At 51.8% G+C, this 16110-nt stretch overlaps 1 protein-coding gene across 2 annotated transcripts in view; it reads left to right on the forward strand.

The window, feature by feature from the left end:
• The window catches only part of EPHB4 (EPH receptor B4), a 41750-nt gene that overhangs the window by 3570 nt on the left and 22070 nt on the right, over positions 1–16110 (forward strand). For both annotated transcript variants that reach the window (XM_061592162.1, XM_061592163.1), the window contains 2 exons: positions 10510–10580; positions 13307–13988. In XM_061592162.1, coding sequence (XP_061448146.1) covers positions 10510–10580; positions 13307–13988 — 753 coding nt within the window. The remainder of the gene's footprint in view (positions 1–10509; positions 10581–13306; positions 13989–16110) is intronic.

Raw genomic sequence — 16110 nt, forward strand, 5'->3', positions numbered from 1 at the left:
CCCCATCCCAGGAGTTTCAGCAGCCCCCAGATCCTGCCCTCAGCCTTGAAGCTGCTTCATCCCTCCCCTCCCGCCTCCTCAACCTGTCCCCCCCTGCCCCTTTTCTCTATTTCCCCACTCTTTCCTCCCTTCCTCCCCCCCCCCCACCTGCAGGAGCTAAAATCTCATTGAGAAAGGATTAAGGCAGGACCAGAGAAACAACCTTTTTTGTAGTTCCATTGCCCCCCCCAACCACCCAGAGCCAAGGGAAAAAAGCAAGGAATTCGGGTGTGTGTGTGTGGGGCAGCTGAAATGTGGCCCATCTGCAGCCAGGACTGGAGGCCTCCTTTTAAAAATGCACAAAGAAATCTGTACACCTCCCCGGCCATCCCCCACCAAGCAGGGCCGTAAAATCTCCTTTCCCTCTCCCCCCCAATTTTCTCCCTCTCTCTTTCCCTCTATCCGTGATCTCCTCCGTGGAGGTCAGGTCTCTCCCAAGGCTGTGAAGGAGCGCTGGAGCATGTAACACATTAATTGAATTCCTCTATTGTGGCTCCTCCAGCCAGACCCACGTGGGTCATTCAGAAATCCACTTGCCCGGTCCCCATCATCACCACCACCCCTGCAACCAGGATTGGGGAGCTTTGCTGCTGATCTCAAAAGCTGGAGGGGGTGGTGGGGCCCCTCCCCACTTGGTACTTAATGCTTCTCATGGAGGATCCTGGCCAGAGGACCTCCCCCTTGCTCCTGAACCCCCTGGTACCTGTAGCAATGTTTTACCTTGCTAAGGATACAGGCCAAGAGGCCGCTTTAAGAAGCCCTGTCTGGCAAAAAGTATCCTTCCCTCTGTCTCTCAGCCCCACCACTGCTGGTCAGGATCGAGGCAGGGAACAGATTCCAGCCTGGGGTCCTAGTTGCTGTCCAAGGCCACATTCATGCCATACATTGGAACCACTCCTATACCAAAGACTCCTGGGAACTGTAGTTTGTTCAGGGTGCTGAGAGTTCTTAGGAAACCCCTGTTCCACTGTTCTTCAACCTTGGGTCCACAGATGTTGTTGGACTACAACTCCCATCAACCTCAGCCAGCTTAGCCAATGGCCAAGGACGATGGGAGTTGTAGTCCAACAACATCTGGAGATCCAAGGTTGGGGAACAGTGCCCTATTCCCCTTCCAGAGCTACAACTCTCAGGGTGGTTTAAAAATCGGTCCCTCTTCACAGGGAATTCTGGGAATTGTAGCTCTGTGAGAGGAATAGGGGGGGGTCTCCTAACAACTCTCAGCACCCTGAACAAACTACAGTTCCCAGGATTCTTTGGAAGAAGCCACGGCTGTTTAAAAGTGGTATAATACTGCTTTACATGGATGGTGTGGATGGGGCCTTACAGCACAATCTTTGGTATCAGAGCAAGTGGGCCAGAAATCGTGGCTCCTGCATCTTCCAAGCCAATATACACTAGGAACAGAGGATGTAACCTTCTAGTAGTGGTCCAGTTCAGTAGGAGACAGCAAGCGAGCCAAAGCACACGCTTCTGGAGGGGAAGTGCCCCAGCTGAGTGGCAGAGCATCTGCTTGGTGTGCAGACAGTCCTTGATGGCATTGCCAGGTAGGGCCAGGGGACCCCCCCCCCGCCTGAAACCCTGGAGAGCCGCTGCCGGTGGGTGCGTTATTTATTGAAAACATTTATAAACTGCTTAATCGGTAAAAGGTCTCTAAGCGGTGTACAACGTTAAATCAGGGAACATAAGAACATAAGAAGAGCCTGCTGGATCAGGCCAGTGGCCCATCTAGTCCAGCATCCTGTTCTCACAGTGGCCAACCAGGTGCCTGGGGGAAGGCACGATGTCATTCAAACAAAAATTCAACATAAAGCCAGTAAAACTATAGTGCGAAAGCATCTGAGCCAGGTGGAGCAAGGGCTGACTCTGGGTAAGGTAGCATCCCGCGTTCTTGTGCAGCAAGCTCAGATCAGTTTCCCCAGTACGGCCCCTCTGCCTGCAGAGACCTGACTCCCAGCATGCCTTGCTCTGTCCCACAAATCATCCGCTCTTGTCCTGCATGGCCCAATGATCCTGCATCCCCCCCACCTCCCATGATGACCATCCAGTAGCTCTCCCAGCTCCCCTGCACCGCTAGAGATCTTGGGAGCCGCACCAGAATCCCGAGATCAGGATTGGCCGGCACGCCTCTTTCTGCAGAGAGGCAGAGCAGGCTTTTAATCTCAGCGCCTGGCTTGGCCATCAAAGGGAAGGGGAAAGATCCTCCTTTGCATCTGCCAAGGCCCGTAATCCTTGGACTCCTCAGGGAGGGAGCTGCTCTGCTATCAAAGGTGGAATCGCATCTCCCGCTGTTGCAAACACACCCGCACGGCTCACATCCTCCTCCCATGGTTTGAAGGCTCCACTTGCCTGGGTGATGGGGGCAGGCGCAGAGATTGGGCTGAGGGCCTCTGATATTGCTCCTGAGGTGCAAAGCAAACTTGGGGAAGCCTCAAAAGTAACGGCTGCTGCGGTGGGAGCATGAACAACAGTGCAGTGGGGGACTCAACCCTCCAACTGCCGCACGGAATCATAGAACGGTAGAGTTGGAAGGGGCCTACAAGGCCCTCGAGTCCGTCAGACGATTTGCCTTCACATTTGCTCAAAAGAAGCCACGTCCCTGGACACACCAAAGCAGCCTTCTGCAACCTGGTGCCCTCCAAGTGTTTCGGACATCAATTCCCATCAGCCGCAGCTGGCATGGGTCTACGCTGACTGGTAGCTGAGGCTGAGAGAGGCCCCTTTCCCAGTCCTGCTCGGAGATGTTGTCAGGGTTCGACGCTGGGTACAAAAGCAGGGCCCGCTGGCTCAGGCCAACCTGGGCCCACATAGTCCAGCATCCTCTTCTCACAGCAGCCAACCAGATGCCCCAAAGGGAAGCCCACAAGCAGGACCTGAGTGCAAGAGCACTCTTCCCTCCTGTGGCTTCCAGCAACTGGTATTCAGAAGCATCCCACCTCCGGCAGTGGAGGGAGAACACAGCCATCATGGCTAGTAGCCACTGACAGCCTTGTCCTCCATGAATTGGCCTCGTCCTCTTTTGAAGCTATCCAAGTTGGTGGCCATCAGTGCCTCCTGTGGGAGCGAATCCCGGAGGGTTAACTGCATGCCGTGTGAAGGAGGACTTTCTTTCGTCTGTCCTGAATCTCCCAACATTCAGTTTCATTGGATGACCTCCAAGTTACAGTATTATGAGAGAAGGAGAAAAATGTCTTCCTATCCACTTTTTCCACACCATAATCTTTTGCACCTCTGTCATGTCTCACCTCTGACATGCCTTTCCTCTAAACTAAAGAGCCCCAAATGTTGCAACCGTTCCTCACAGGGGAGTTGCTCCATCCCCTTGATCATTCTGGTTGCCCTCTTCTGAACCTTTTCGGCTCTACAACATCCTTTTTGAGGTGAGGTGAACAGAACTGTACACAGTATTCTGAAAGGGGCCACACTGTCGATTTGTGTATCGGCAGTTTTCGGTTCCTAATGATCCCTAGCATGGAATTGGCCTTTTTCACAGCCACCACACACTGGGTCGACATCTTCATCGAGCTATCCACTACGACCCCAGAGTCTCGTTCCTGGTCAGTCACCGCCAGTTCAGACCCCGTGAGCATATTGGGCGATGTTCGAGGGGTTTTGCTCCAACATGCACTGCTTTGCACTTGCTTCAGGCGTGGGTCACTGAGCCGCGGCCCTTCCCCTTGGACTTAGTGGGTTTCTGGTCTGATTCTGCAAGTACTGCTCTGATTAAAGCAAAAGCTGGATACCGGTTGAACAAGGAGCCCAGCAATTTTGGTAGCCAACCAAGATTCGTGCTTGCTACACAACCCTGCCTACCCTGCAGAGGGAATGGTAGGGTCTTCTTTGATGCCACTCCATATTCCCGGCATTGGGAGTTGAGAAGAGAAGCCCTTGCCCTCCCCTGCAGTTCTGAGGTGGGGGGAGAGTGAGATCCCCCTGGGGTCCCTGCATTACTGGGATTCTTGCACAGAAAGTCGACAGCCTCACTGTTTTGGGGGTATTTCCAGGACATCTCTGAAGCTGGAGAAGGCTCTCCGCATCAGGTTCAACAATGCCCTCGCCAGTGGTGAGTTGGCGAGTGCATTTGACTTGTGACAGGACACCTGTGTGTTTCTTCATTGCATCTTTATCCCCTAAAGGGCTCGCTTTAACTTGGCAGATCCTGCGTTTCACTCAACAATGGGCCAAAGCAATTATATTTATATTGAAAGGCTGACCATGCAACGACGAGATCAGCCTGCCCTGAGTTTAACCACCGTACACCGCCCGGCCCTTGTGAAATGGGGTGATATTAGATGGGGTGGCTGGATACAGGAATGGGTGGGGGGAGAGACTTGGCCCCACAACCTAGCCCTGATCTAAGCAAGTGTGTGTGTTTGGGGGTGGGGGTGTTGGTTGTGGCACACCCTCCTGTTGCAGACCTGCCCAAGCCCATGGAAGGAATTATACCATGTTGTTTCTTTTTCCAAGGGGGCTGTTAAGAGAGCATTTATTGGTTGCACAGACACCTGCCCCCCTCTCTGCCCATGGGGGCAGGACGCCGCTGGCTGGCATTAAGTAATAAGCAGCGTATTAATGAGTGTGCTGGGAACCGTGCCCTGGATTTAATTAATAGAAAGTCTCCGCACTGTACAGGGTGCGGCCTTTGTTTCTCTCCCCCCTCCCCTGTTGGGGTGGTGGAGGAGGTGAGGGCTTGTGACTCTGGCAGTGTGTGAGGGGAGCTGGCTGTGTTGGATGAAGGGGAAAAAGAATCCAGGTGTCCTGGCTTTCCACACCAGTTATTGAACCTTCTGCACGCTGTTCCCCTGGAGAACCCAGGTGCTCCGATTCTCAGCATCTAGAAGCAAAGCCCCCATTCCCTTCCTGGGGAACCCTGGAATCCTGGTGCCCCACACTCCTCCCCACTCTGTTCTCAGCTTTTGTGTAGTTAAATCCTCACACATCTGGGATGGATTTAGGCAGGAATGAGTGTGCGCTGATGGGTAGGGAGAGTGGGAGGTGGTGGTGTCTTTAGCGGGGGGTGGGGGGGTGAAGGAGACAGCTCAGAATTGGGGGCCTGGAATCGGGGTTGGGACGTGGAGCCGTCTGGCTCCTCCTGCTGCACTCCCTGGAAGCGACCCTGCGCTGCGTGTGGGTGTGCTGGTTGGGTTAAAATCTGTCACCGCCAAAGCAGCCACGGGGAAGCCTTTGCAAAAGTTAACGCCACGTTATATCTGTGACTCTTGCAGGTGCTGCAAAACCCTCTTTAATTTTGGTGGGGGCCTGATCTTGACCCAGACCCCGTGGGCCATCTAACCCAGTGCTGCCCTCCCTGACTGGCAGCAATGGCTCTCCAGGGTTGCAAGCAGGGGATATTCCCAGCCCTCCCTGGAGATCGGACCGTGGCCCTTCCGCGTGCTGTGCAGGTGCTGTGCCCCGAGCTGTGGCCCTTCCCCAGATGTAGAGGGTGGGTGCCTGCTCCATATGTGGAAATACACGCACGCACCCCATCTCTTGCCATCCTGCCCCAGTTTCCACCTTCTATCGCCTTCCAGGCTCCCTGGTAATGATTTTCCCTTTGGCTACCGTCCCGCCCACTCCGGCCCCTCAGGCATCACAACTGAGTCAGCTGCATCACCCTGTAATTACCCAGAGTTCCCCCAGCTGACCCCCCCCTCCCCCAGGTTAATCCAACATTCACATCTTGCGGGTGGGGGCAGAGGAAGAAAAGGTTCTGTTGTTTCTCATTTCCTCTGTGCTTTATCTTGCCCCGGTCTGTGGCAGGGTTACAGCAGGTGACTTGTCAGCCAGGATGCCTCGTTGTTGAGGGAGGGGTCCTCTCTCTCGTGCCTCCCAAGTCGAGCCCTTCTGGGTGATGGTTTGGCCAGGAGACCCTTTGCAAAGGAGGGGGGAGAATGAGGGGGCACAGGGTGGAGAGGTTGGGGGGGAAACCAGTTACTTGCCATCTGTCTAAGCCGGAGGGGAGGGTGAGGAGCAAAAACGGAATTTTCAGCAGGGAAAATGTCAGGACCGGAGGGGTTCTGGTGGAGACGGCTCCCACAGTCTGAGAGAGAGAAATGAACAAACAAGCAGCTAGCTAGATCACAGCTACTTATCATTTATTTAACTTTTATTTTTGCAATATGCTTCATAGCATGTGCCCTTTGGACAACTACCCTGTGAGGAAGGCCCTTCTTATTTCCCATTCCTTTCCACCCAGTTTGAGAGAACTGAAAAAGGGAGAGGCATGCCAAAGACTGTGCAACAAAGCAGTGGCAGAAGTGGGATTTGAACCCAGGACCTTTGGATGCAAGGCCAGCTGGCGTCCTTGCTGTTGTTTCTGGAGGACCCCCACAGATCAGGGAAACTAGCGGGGAGGGCGAGACACCAACATGTCCTGGACTTCAGCCCCTTCCCCACCTTGAATGGCAGCATCTAAATGGCCCACCCACGACACGCACCTCCCCGTGCCTCATGCAGGGAGCCCAGGTGTTCTGTCTCCCATGATCCTCTGCTCTGCCCCACTAAGACCCTTCTGTCCATGAGGGATCTGTTTGCACAAACAAGGGGCCTTTTGTTCCTCGGGTGACCTTGAACGTAGATCCCTCTCCCAAATAAAGTGGGGGGTGGGGAACTTGGTTTGGATTGAGGGGAGCTGGCAAAATGGGGTGGGCGACATGATAGTGGAAGGGGGAACCACCAGAGCAGGGGGGCGCCTGCTGAGCAGGGCAGAATGAGGAGGAGAAGCCGCAGATGTGGACGGACGGACGGACGGGGGTATCGCTGGGACGGTGGGAGTTGGTTTCCTGGCTCTGGGCGGCGGCAGCAGTGGTGGCTGTTTGGGGAAATGACGTGAGTCCGGCTTTTTATAAATATTCCGCCACCGAGTGCCCACCTTTGACCCTTTGGGAGCCAGCGCTGTTCCCAAAACCTCACGCAGTGGAGAGAAACGGCCTCGGCCAGGAGTTTACGTTGGCCCAGCGGTGTGTGTGTGTGTGTGTTAGTAAAAGAACAGAGCAGGGTGTGTGTGGATTTTGCTTTGGATTCTTTGCCACCTGACAGTGGGGGAGGTATTATTTTTTGAAGCTTAGTCTCTAGCGAGTTTGCATACGTTGAAATGAATTGCATCCCTGGCCAGTCACTTTCCTCCTTGCTCGGGTAGAGAAGATAATCCCCAAAGGGATGTGGGGAGTGGGAGAGTTGGGGGGGGCGCCTGCTGCTTCCTCATGACGAGACCATAGGAAGGAACAACATTTGTTGAGGACTCTTCTGCTCCTCCAGAGAACCCAGGCGTCCTAGTTTCACAAACCCTCCACTACCCTTCAAGAAAGCTCACAATTCCCACCCCCCGGTCCCCTCCATTATTCTAACTTGCAGGGGGTGGGTGGGCAGATTTAAAGCACAATGCTTTTAAATCATGGTTTTAAAAACCACCCAGAAAAAGAGCCAGTTTTAAATCACGACCCAATTTATCTGACATATTTCCTTGAACAAGTAGACACCTTAATTGGTTGGTAGAACAGTGAAAACATGGTTTGCAACTGAATTCAGTAGACCCTTTTTGTACTGTCTGGGTCTTGGACAGCCTTTGCCAACCTGGTGCCCTCCATATGTGTAGGAACTGCAACTCCCATCAGCCTCAGCTTGCATAGCTGTATGATGCCATGGCTGATGGGAGTGTGGCTGTGTCCCGAATATCTGAGGGCACCAGGTTGGCAAAGGCTGGTCGAGGAGCATAACCCCAGACCTCTGGTCATCCAGCGCCACATGTTTGTTGCACTAAAAAAAGACTGCGTAGTGGAGCAGCTGTTGGTCTCTCTGGATGCACATGTAAGGACACTGACTAAGATCACTTGCTGGAAGATTATAAGGGCTACAGTCTTAATTATGTTGGGCCGGCCCTGTCATTAGGCAGAGGAGGACAGGGTTATCAATGCCTACTAGCCATGATGGCTAGGCTGTTCCTCCACAGTTGGAAGCTGTAAGCTTCTGAATGCTTCATAACGCTAGAACTCTTCATAACACTAGAGCAGAGCTTGGAAAAGTTACTTTTTTTGAACTACAACTCCCATCAGCCCCAGCCAGCATGGCCACTGGATTGGGCTGATGGGAGTTGTAGTTCAAAAAAAGTAACTTTTCCAAGCTCTGCGCTAGAGCTTGTGGACATTCAATGAAGCTGAATGTTGGAAGATTCAGGACAGACAAAAGAAAAGACTTTTTCACACAGCACAGAGTTAAACTCTGGAATTTGCTCCCACAAGAGGCAGTGATGGCCACCAACTTGGATGGCTTTCAAAAGAGGATTAGACAGATTCCTGGAGGAAAAGGCTATCAATGGCTACTAGCCCTGAAGGCTGTACTCTGCCACCAGTCAGAGGCATTATGCTTCTGAATACCAGTTTCTGGAAACCACAGTAGGGGAGTGGTTTTGTTGTGCTCAGGTCCTGCTTGTGGGCTTCCCATAATAGGCATCTGGTTGGCCACTGTGAGAACAGGATGCTGCACTAAATGGGCTACTGGCCTGATCCAGCAGGCTCTTCTATGTTCTCTGAATGCCAGTTGCAGAGCTTGGAAAAGTTACACAACTCCCATCAGCCCCAGCCAGCATGGCCACTGGATTGGGCTGATAGGAGTTGTAGTCCAAAAAAGTAACTTTCCCAAGCTCTGGGTTGCTGGAAGCCACCGGAGGGGAGAGTGCTCTTGCACTCAGTCCTGCTTATGGGCTTCCCATAATAGGCATCTGGTTGGCCACTGTGAGAACAGGAATTGCTGGATTGGATGGGCCATTGGCCGCCATAAGGCAGTAGCTGCGGGAGGGGGTAGCAGTGACTGGCAGCCCCCGAAGTGTTCTCCTCTTTGAAGGACAGAGCTGTCTGTCCTGTATGGACAGTGCTGCACCCCTAAAATAACGTCCTGCCCTCGGGTGTTTGAGGCAACGCTTTCTCATCACCAGCACTGAAGTAAGAGCCCAGGGCTAGCCTCGTTGGCTGCTGTACATAGACCGGGAGAGGGTACCATCTTGTCCTTTGCCTCAGGCAGAAAAATATTTTGGGCCAGCTCTGGAGGTGTGCAGGCTAAATTAGAAGTAACCTCCACTAAGTTCATAGGGACTTACGTGCAAGTAAATATAGGACCAGGCTGCAAGTGCTCAGAGCTTTCAGGAAGCAAAGGCCGGTAGTTCCTTGTGCAGAACAGGGTTTTCTCTGCAAGATGAAAAGAAAAGGTGTTGGACTACGACCTGGGAGACCAGGGTTCGAATCCCCACATAGCCATGAAGCTCACTGGGTGACCCTGGGCCAGTCACTGCCTCTCAGCCTCATGAAAACCCTCTTCATAAAGTCGCCATAAGTCGGAATCGACTTGAAGGCACTACATGGTGGGCAAGGTCTAAATGTTCATAGTGTGGACCACAGTCAGTGAAATCAATGGCTGGATTGTGTCATGTTTATAATGCTGAACTTCAAAATGTCACATTTTTGCTCCCAGTTTGTCCTTTTACCTAGAAAAGCAAACTTTCCCAGTGAATGTGATAAAAGGTCATGAATTCTGATTCTAGAGATTTATGGATATAGTTATAGTTTGTATTTTATTCAGAAAGCATTTTAAACCTGAAAGCCTAAGAAAAGATCCAAAAATCCACATTCGGGCGATACCTTGATAGGAGCTGCACAAGCTTTCTAGTTATCCAGAACTCTTCATCAAGGCTGATGAAGATTTCTGGAGAGCTCAAAAGCTTGCATACTATTTTATGACACTTTGCTTGGCCTAATGCAAGTTTTGCCCTAATGTAGATATTGGGATTTTAAACCTGAGAGGCTGTTTTTTAAAGCTACACTTAAGATCACTGAATTATTTTTTTTTTTTAGTCAATGGATTTTGATCGCTCTTGCCACCAGGCCTCAATCCAGTGGGGAGAGTAACTCCTCACTTCCAGCTTCTAGTTCAGGGGTAGGGAACCTTTTTCAGCTTGAGGGCCACATTCACTTCTGGCTAATTTCTGGGGGCCACATGCCACCAGAGGCAAAAAGCAGGCAGAGAAACATATGTGAATTTATTTTACTTTTGCACAGTAGGCTAGTTTCTACTCTCACTTGCACAAGCCTTCTCTATCCGCCATGCAAGCCAGCAAAAGGTGTGATCAGAGTTCAAGGACTCCTTGCAGCCCGGAAAATACACACAAGGACTGTACAAAGCAGGACCAGTAAGGGGTGTGGCCTGGGGGAGGGGTGTGGCCTGGGGGAGGGGAGTGGCTAGGAAGGGGGCGTAGCTTTGGGAGAGTCCCAAGGGCCAGACTGACAGTGACATTTGTAGGGCTGCATTCCCCATCCCCCTTGTAGACCATTCACTCCGTGTGGTGTTCTCCCTTGCAGACTTTTGTGCAAACTGAACACTGCATTTCATCCTAGTTTCGCACTCTCTTCCTGTGACTTGCGCACTCTTTGGCAAGAAATAATCGCCCAAGTTCTCAGCTCTCCTTGCCTGTCTTTCTTTCAGAAAGCCTCATGAACACCAAACTGGAGACTGCCGATCTTCAGTGGACGACGTACCCGCCTGTGGATGGGCAGGTGAGTGGGTCAAAGGGTCACTCAAGCAGGGAGGGCGCCAGAGGCCAGGGGGCCTGACCCCCACCCCCGGGTTGTGGGTCCACATTATCTTCCTTCCTTTTCTTTAAGGTAAACTTGGAGAGTTGTGGTCAGGGTTCACTAGGTGGGGAAGAAATACGATCCCAGAGCAAGAAAGTTTTATTTAAACGTGGAACTTTCCAGCCATGTAAGGAAAACAAAAAGGAGAGAAGAAAAGCAAGGTTACTAGTCAGTGGCAATGGGCTTGGGATCCCAATTCCTGAGTGTGCTATATTGGGAGAATGTAAAGCTGATTCAAACAAGACTGCCTCTGAGTGTATACAGAGAGCATTTCCTTCAGTGCCGAGTGATTGCAGGCCCACAAGAGATCAGAAGCCCGCTCCCCAGTAACTCCGGGCAGGGCTTTCAGTGTGGAGGAGCATTCTAGCTGGTGAAGAGGCCTCTGCCACGCGTGTCCGTTTTGCATTGCTTTTAGAATGCATTTGCTGCTGTTTCCTGTGCCGTTCTTAACCGGTGTGTGTGTTTTAGTTGTTTTTATTACAATTGTTTACGTCACCTTGAGACATATATGTGGAAGGTGATTAATAAACAGCAACAACAAGATGACATGTTATTCTTGATGTGTGTTTTTTAAACTTAAGAACATAAGAAGAGCCCTTCAGGTGGATCAGGAATATAGATGCGTAGGGAGCTTCCTTATACTGAGTCAGGCTCACTGGTCCGTCTACACTGACTGGGAGCTGCTCGGCAGGCTTTCATGCCTGGATTGCACCTGGGACCTTGTGCAGATGATCTACCACAAAGCTACAGCCCTTCGCTGAAGGGGGCCCATCCAGCCCAGCACCCTTTTCTCCCAATGGCCAACCAGATGCCCCAACGGGAACCCTGCAAGCAGGACCGGAATGCAACAACAGGGCTCTCCCCAGTTCGGAGTCCCTGCAACTGATGTATTTTTAAATTGTATTTGTTTTTACTTACTGTAAACTGCCCAGAGAGCTTCGGCTATGGGGCCGTATACAAGTATAATAAATAAATAAACAAACTGGTATTCAGAGGCATGCTGTGTCGACTGGGAGGCAGAACACGCCGCTGTGGCTGGGAGCCTTTGATACCGTTCTCCTCCTTGGATTTGTCTGATCCTCTTTTGAAGCCAGCCAAGTTGGTGGCCGTTTTTTACTGCATGTATTCATTAGTTTTCTTTTTAGTCAAAGGATTCTCAGAGCACTTACAGTTAAAAGCATTTTTAAAAATGAAATCATCGAAACAGTTAATTAAAAACAGAAGCAGCAACAGTAGCTCAGTCTTAGAAGCAAATAATGGTCCAGTTGAAACTAAGTCTAAAAGTTCTCTGAGAAGCCGTGGAGAGTAAGTAGGCTGTGCCCGACCGCTGGAAAGACAGTGGGGCAGATGGCATCCTGGGGAGAGCTTCTGAGTGTGGCCTCCCCCAACCAGGTGGGCGTCAGCTGCCTTGGTACCGCAACTCCCATCGGACAGCACGGCTGTGCTCCCATCAGCCTCTGCCACATACCTCAGATGCACTGGCTGGGGCTGATGGGAGCTGTAGTCCAAAAGAGCTGGAGGGCACCTGGTTGGGGAAGGCTGCTCTAGAAACTGGAAGGGGACACGACTGAAAAGACCCTTACCACCTGACTGGTTCTGGAACCCAGCAGGGAAAGCTGGTGAAGAAGGGTGTCCAAGGATGAGCTCAACAGTGGGGCAGGAGCACATGGAAGAAGGGGGTCCTTTAGACACCCGGGCCCTAAGCCTGTCAGGACGTCAAAAATAAACACCAGGAGCTTGAATCCAGTGGCCGCTGGTGGTCCCATGTCAGTGAAGCAGTGAAATCTGCTCCAGGCTTTAGTCCTGAACGGTCAAGGAAAGTTTGGACTAAAGCCCGGAGTGTTCCACTGCCCCCTGGCATGGAGCCACCAGTGGCCACTGCTTGAATGGCACCTTTTCCCACGGGGCCATTTTCCTGCCCAAAATCCTACCATAGCCACTGAGTTGGGGTGGGGGGATTTTCAGCAGGAAAGAGTTAAAAGGTCCTCCCCTCATTCCACAGTCCCAGTTCAGATTGGGGCAGGGACGGGGGGCTACACCTAGGATTTTTTGCCCAGAAAGACTGTGGCCATTCTAAGCTCATCTTCAAATCCTGTCCCTAAAACCCCATCAGTTTGACCCTTAAGGGGGCATCAGGTCTTCCAAGAAACACGGATGACATTTGAGACATGCCCCCCCCTCCAAATCATTGTCTTAAAAATTAACTAACCGGTGTAGCTTGCAGAGGAACAAATGCTTTGTTCAGACTTGACTGTTTTGGTATGGCTGGCAAAAGAGATGGCAGCTTGCCACCCGACTCTCCCATGACTCCTGCTTGTGATTTCTCAGAAGCTATTCGTGTGCTCTCGTCAGTCAGGTCCAGGAGCAGACAAAGAAAAAAAAAGTAAATTAGGCTACATGGCGCCTCCATGTTAACAGGCAGTCTACCTCTGAATACCAAATACGGAAGTAGCAGGGAGGGAATGGAGGAGGCCGCCCACTGCTTTCATTGCTCAGCCATCCAGGCAGGTGCCGTTTGCATGCAAGATTTTGGCCTCACCCACAAAGCTTCCCCTCTACTTCTCCGGCAGGATGGGGAGGTATGTCAAACCACAGCTTGCTCCTGAGCCATTCTGTGTTTAAAATATTCTCTCGGTTGTCCCCAACAGTGGGAAGAGCTGAGCGGCCTAGACGAGGAGCAGAACAGCGTGCGGACGTTTGAGGTGTGCGGCGTCCGCTTCCCTAAGCAGAACAACTGGCTCCGGACCACTTTTGTGCCCCGCTCGGGCGCCACCCACGTCTACGCCGAGCTCCGCTTCACAGTGGTGGAGTGTTTCTCCATCCCGCATGTCACCCGCTCATGCAAGGAGACCTTCAACGTCTTCTTCTACGAGGCCGACTCTGACCAGGCCACCAGCACCTTCCCACCGTGGATGGAGAACCCATACGTCAAGGTGGACACGGTGGCAGCGGAGCACCTCACCAGGAAGCGGGTGGGGATGGAGGCCTCTGGGAAAGTCAACGTGAAGACCCTCAAGATTGGGCCGCTCTCCAAGGCTGGCTTCTACGTGGCTTTCCAAGACCAAGGGGCCTGTATGGCCCTGCTCTCCGTCCGCCTCTTCTACAAGAAGTGCCCGACTGTTACCGTGAACTTCACGCTCTTCCAAGAGACAGTGCCCAAGGAGTTGGTCATGCCGGTGGCCGGGCAGTGCGTGGCCAATGCCGTCAAGATCAGCTCGAGGCCGCTGAGCATGTACTGCCGGGAGGATGGGCAGTGGGCCGAGCAGACCGTCACTGACTGCGCCTGTGCCCCGGGCTACGAGCCTGCCGAGGAGAACACCAGGTGCAGAGGTGAGGAGGAGGGTCACATGGTGGAGTGGGAGCTGCCGGCCTTGTTTCCCTGTGGGGAGGCTGCGAATGGGAGGCAGCACAGCCGGGCTCTCCAGGGCAATGTTTCTTTGCTTGCTTGTTTCACTGATGGCCCTCCCTACCTCCAGAGGAGCCCAGGCTGGCAAACATATCAGTACGAGACAACACAGTTAAAACGTCTAAAAACAGTTCAAAACTGCTAAGAGCAATGCCCTGCTCTCAAAACTGATCATGTCAGGTTGGCCAGGGACAGTGTCTTTCAGCCATCGAATGCCTGAGGAGACAGGAATGTTTTTAAGTTTCTCCTAAAAGTTATTAGTGGGGTAAACTGATGCACCTCACCTCACTTGCCGCCCTGGGCTCCTGTTATTTATTATTATTATTATTTATTTATTGTATTTATATACCCCCCCCAGCCGAAGCTCTCTGGGCAGTTTACAGTAGACCTGTTTACTGTTGGGAGGAAGGGTGGGATATAAATCAAATAATAGATAAATAAATAAAATAAACCAAGGAGGGCATTCCACAAATGGGGGACCACCACCAAGAAGGCCCTGTTATAGGTCACTGCCAACCAGGCAGCTCCCTGTGGTGGTACACAGGTGGATATGGCAGCAGTGGGGAACCAACCTCTGGACCACAGGCCTCCCCCAATTGGCCCTCAGGACATTTCGGCCAAGCCACTCTCACCGCCCTACACCTGACATCATATTGATGTCAGGTGTGGAGCAGGTAAAGGCATGACTGGACTGACAAAGGGTTTGCAGGCATCACCAATCAGCTGACTGACAAATCTGCAAATCTCCTTGCAAAGCTTTGCAAGTGCCGACAATCAGCTGATTGGTGGGGCTTGTAGAGTAGCCCTTCCAGCTGATCCAATCTCCTGCCCTGGAATACAGCAACGGGTCCCTTGCAGAATGTATGAGGCCAAGAGTCCTGGGTTCTCGAGCAGAAGTAAGAGCAGGCTGGGCCTTTTTTGGGGGGGGGACATCTGATAAGTGAGATCATTATTATGAGGGCAGCTCCCTGGGCTTTGTTACATGAGTGCAAGAAGAGCCCTGCTCCTTCAGAACAAAGGCCCATCCAGTCCAGCACCCTGTTCTTTCAGTGGAGGCCAGACATCCCAATGGAAAGCCCACAAGCAGAACACGAAAGCAAAGAGCCTTCCCGCTGTTGCTCTCCAGTATTGGTAATCACAGGTAGACTGCTTTTGAACATGGAGGCTCTATATGCAACCATGAAGACTAATGGCCGTTGATAGACCCCTCCTCCTGCTCTCCTCAGAATTGCCCTTTGAAACTCCACCATGGGATCTTCTGGCAGCAAACTCTGAGAAGTTAATGATTGATTGTGTAACAAAACGAGATACTTTTTTTTTTTTTTTTGGTCTGACCTGAATCTGCTGCCAGTTGGCTTCATTAGATGAAAAGGGGTAATGAGTGAGGGGGGGGGACACTTTCTCTCAATGCCATTAATCATGTTCTTATTCTGGTTCTTACATTTATATCCTGCCTTTTCTCCAAGGAGCTCAAGGTGACATACAGTAATATCTCAGTTAGCAAAGTAGATGCATCCCTGGTAGGGTTGCCAGGTTCAAGGCCTGAGACTGATCCTGTATCTTTAGGAGAAGAGGTCAGCCAAGTGCAGGTGTACTTGCAACCCTGTAATGGGAAAAACCACAAGGTGGAATTCTCCCTTCCCCCTGCACAACCTTTAAAGATACAGAAGACCTCTTGGTTGCCAGGCCCGGCCTCCAAGAGGTCTTCTGTATCTTTCAAAGTTTTGCAGGCAGGAGGGAGGATTCCACCTTGTGGTTTTTCTCATTACAGGGTTGCAAGAACACCTGCACTTGGCTGACCTTCTCTTCTCCTAAAGATACAGGATCAGGATCAGCCCTAATCCTTGGACATTACTTCTTCAACAGGAACTTTGGTACCAGAGGTAGGAATAACATGGAAAGAATAGGGATAAGTTCCTACACCCGCTCATAGGTGGTGGGGGCAGCTTCAACAGGGGCTTTAAAGGGTGCCTACCTGGCACCCACCCCCTCTACTCCTTCCCCTCCTCTGAATCGGATTGGATCCTTCTCTCCAGCCTTGGGAGA

Source organism: Rhineura floridana, chromosome 11 (genome assembly GCF_030035675.1).
Source record: "Rhineura floridana isolate rRhiFlo1 chromosome 11, rRhiFlo1.hap2, whole genome shotgun sequence".
NCBI classification, from domain to species: Eukaryota; Metazoa; Chordata; class Lepidosauria; order Squamata; family Rhineuridae; genus Rhineura; species Rhineura floridana.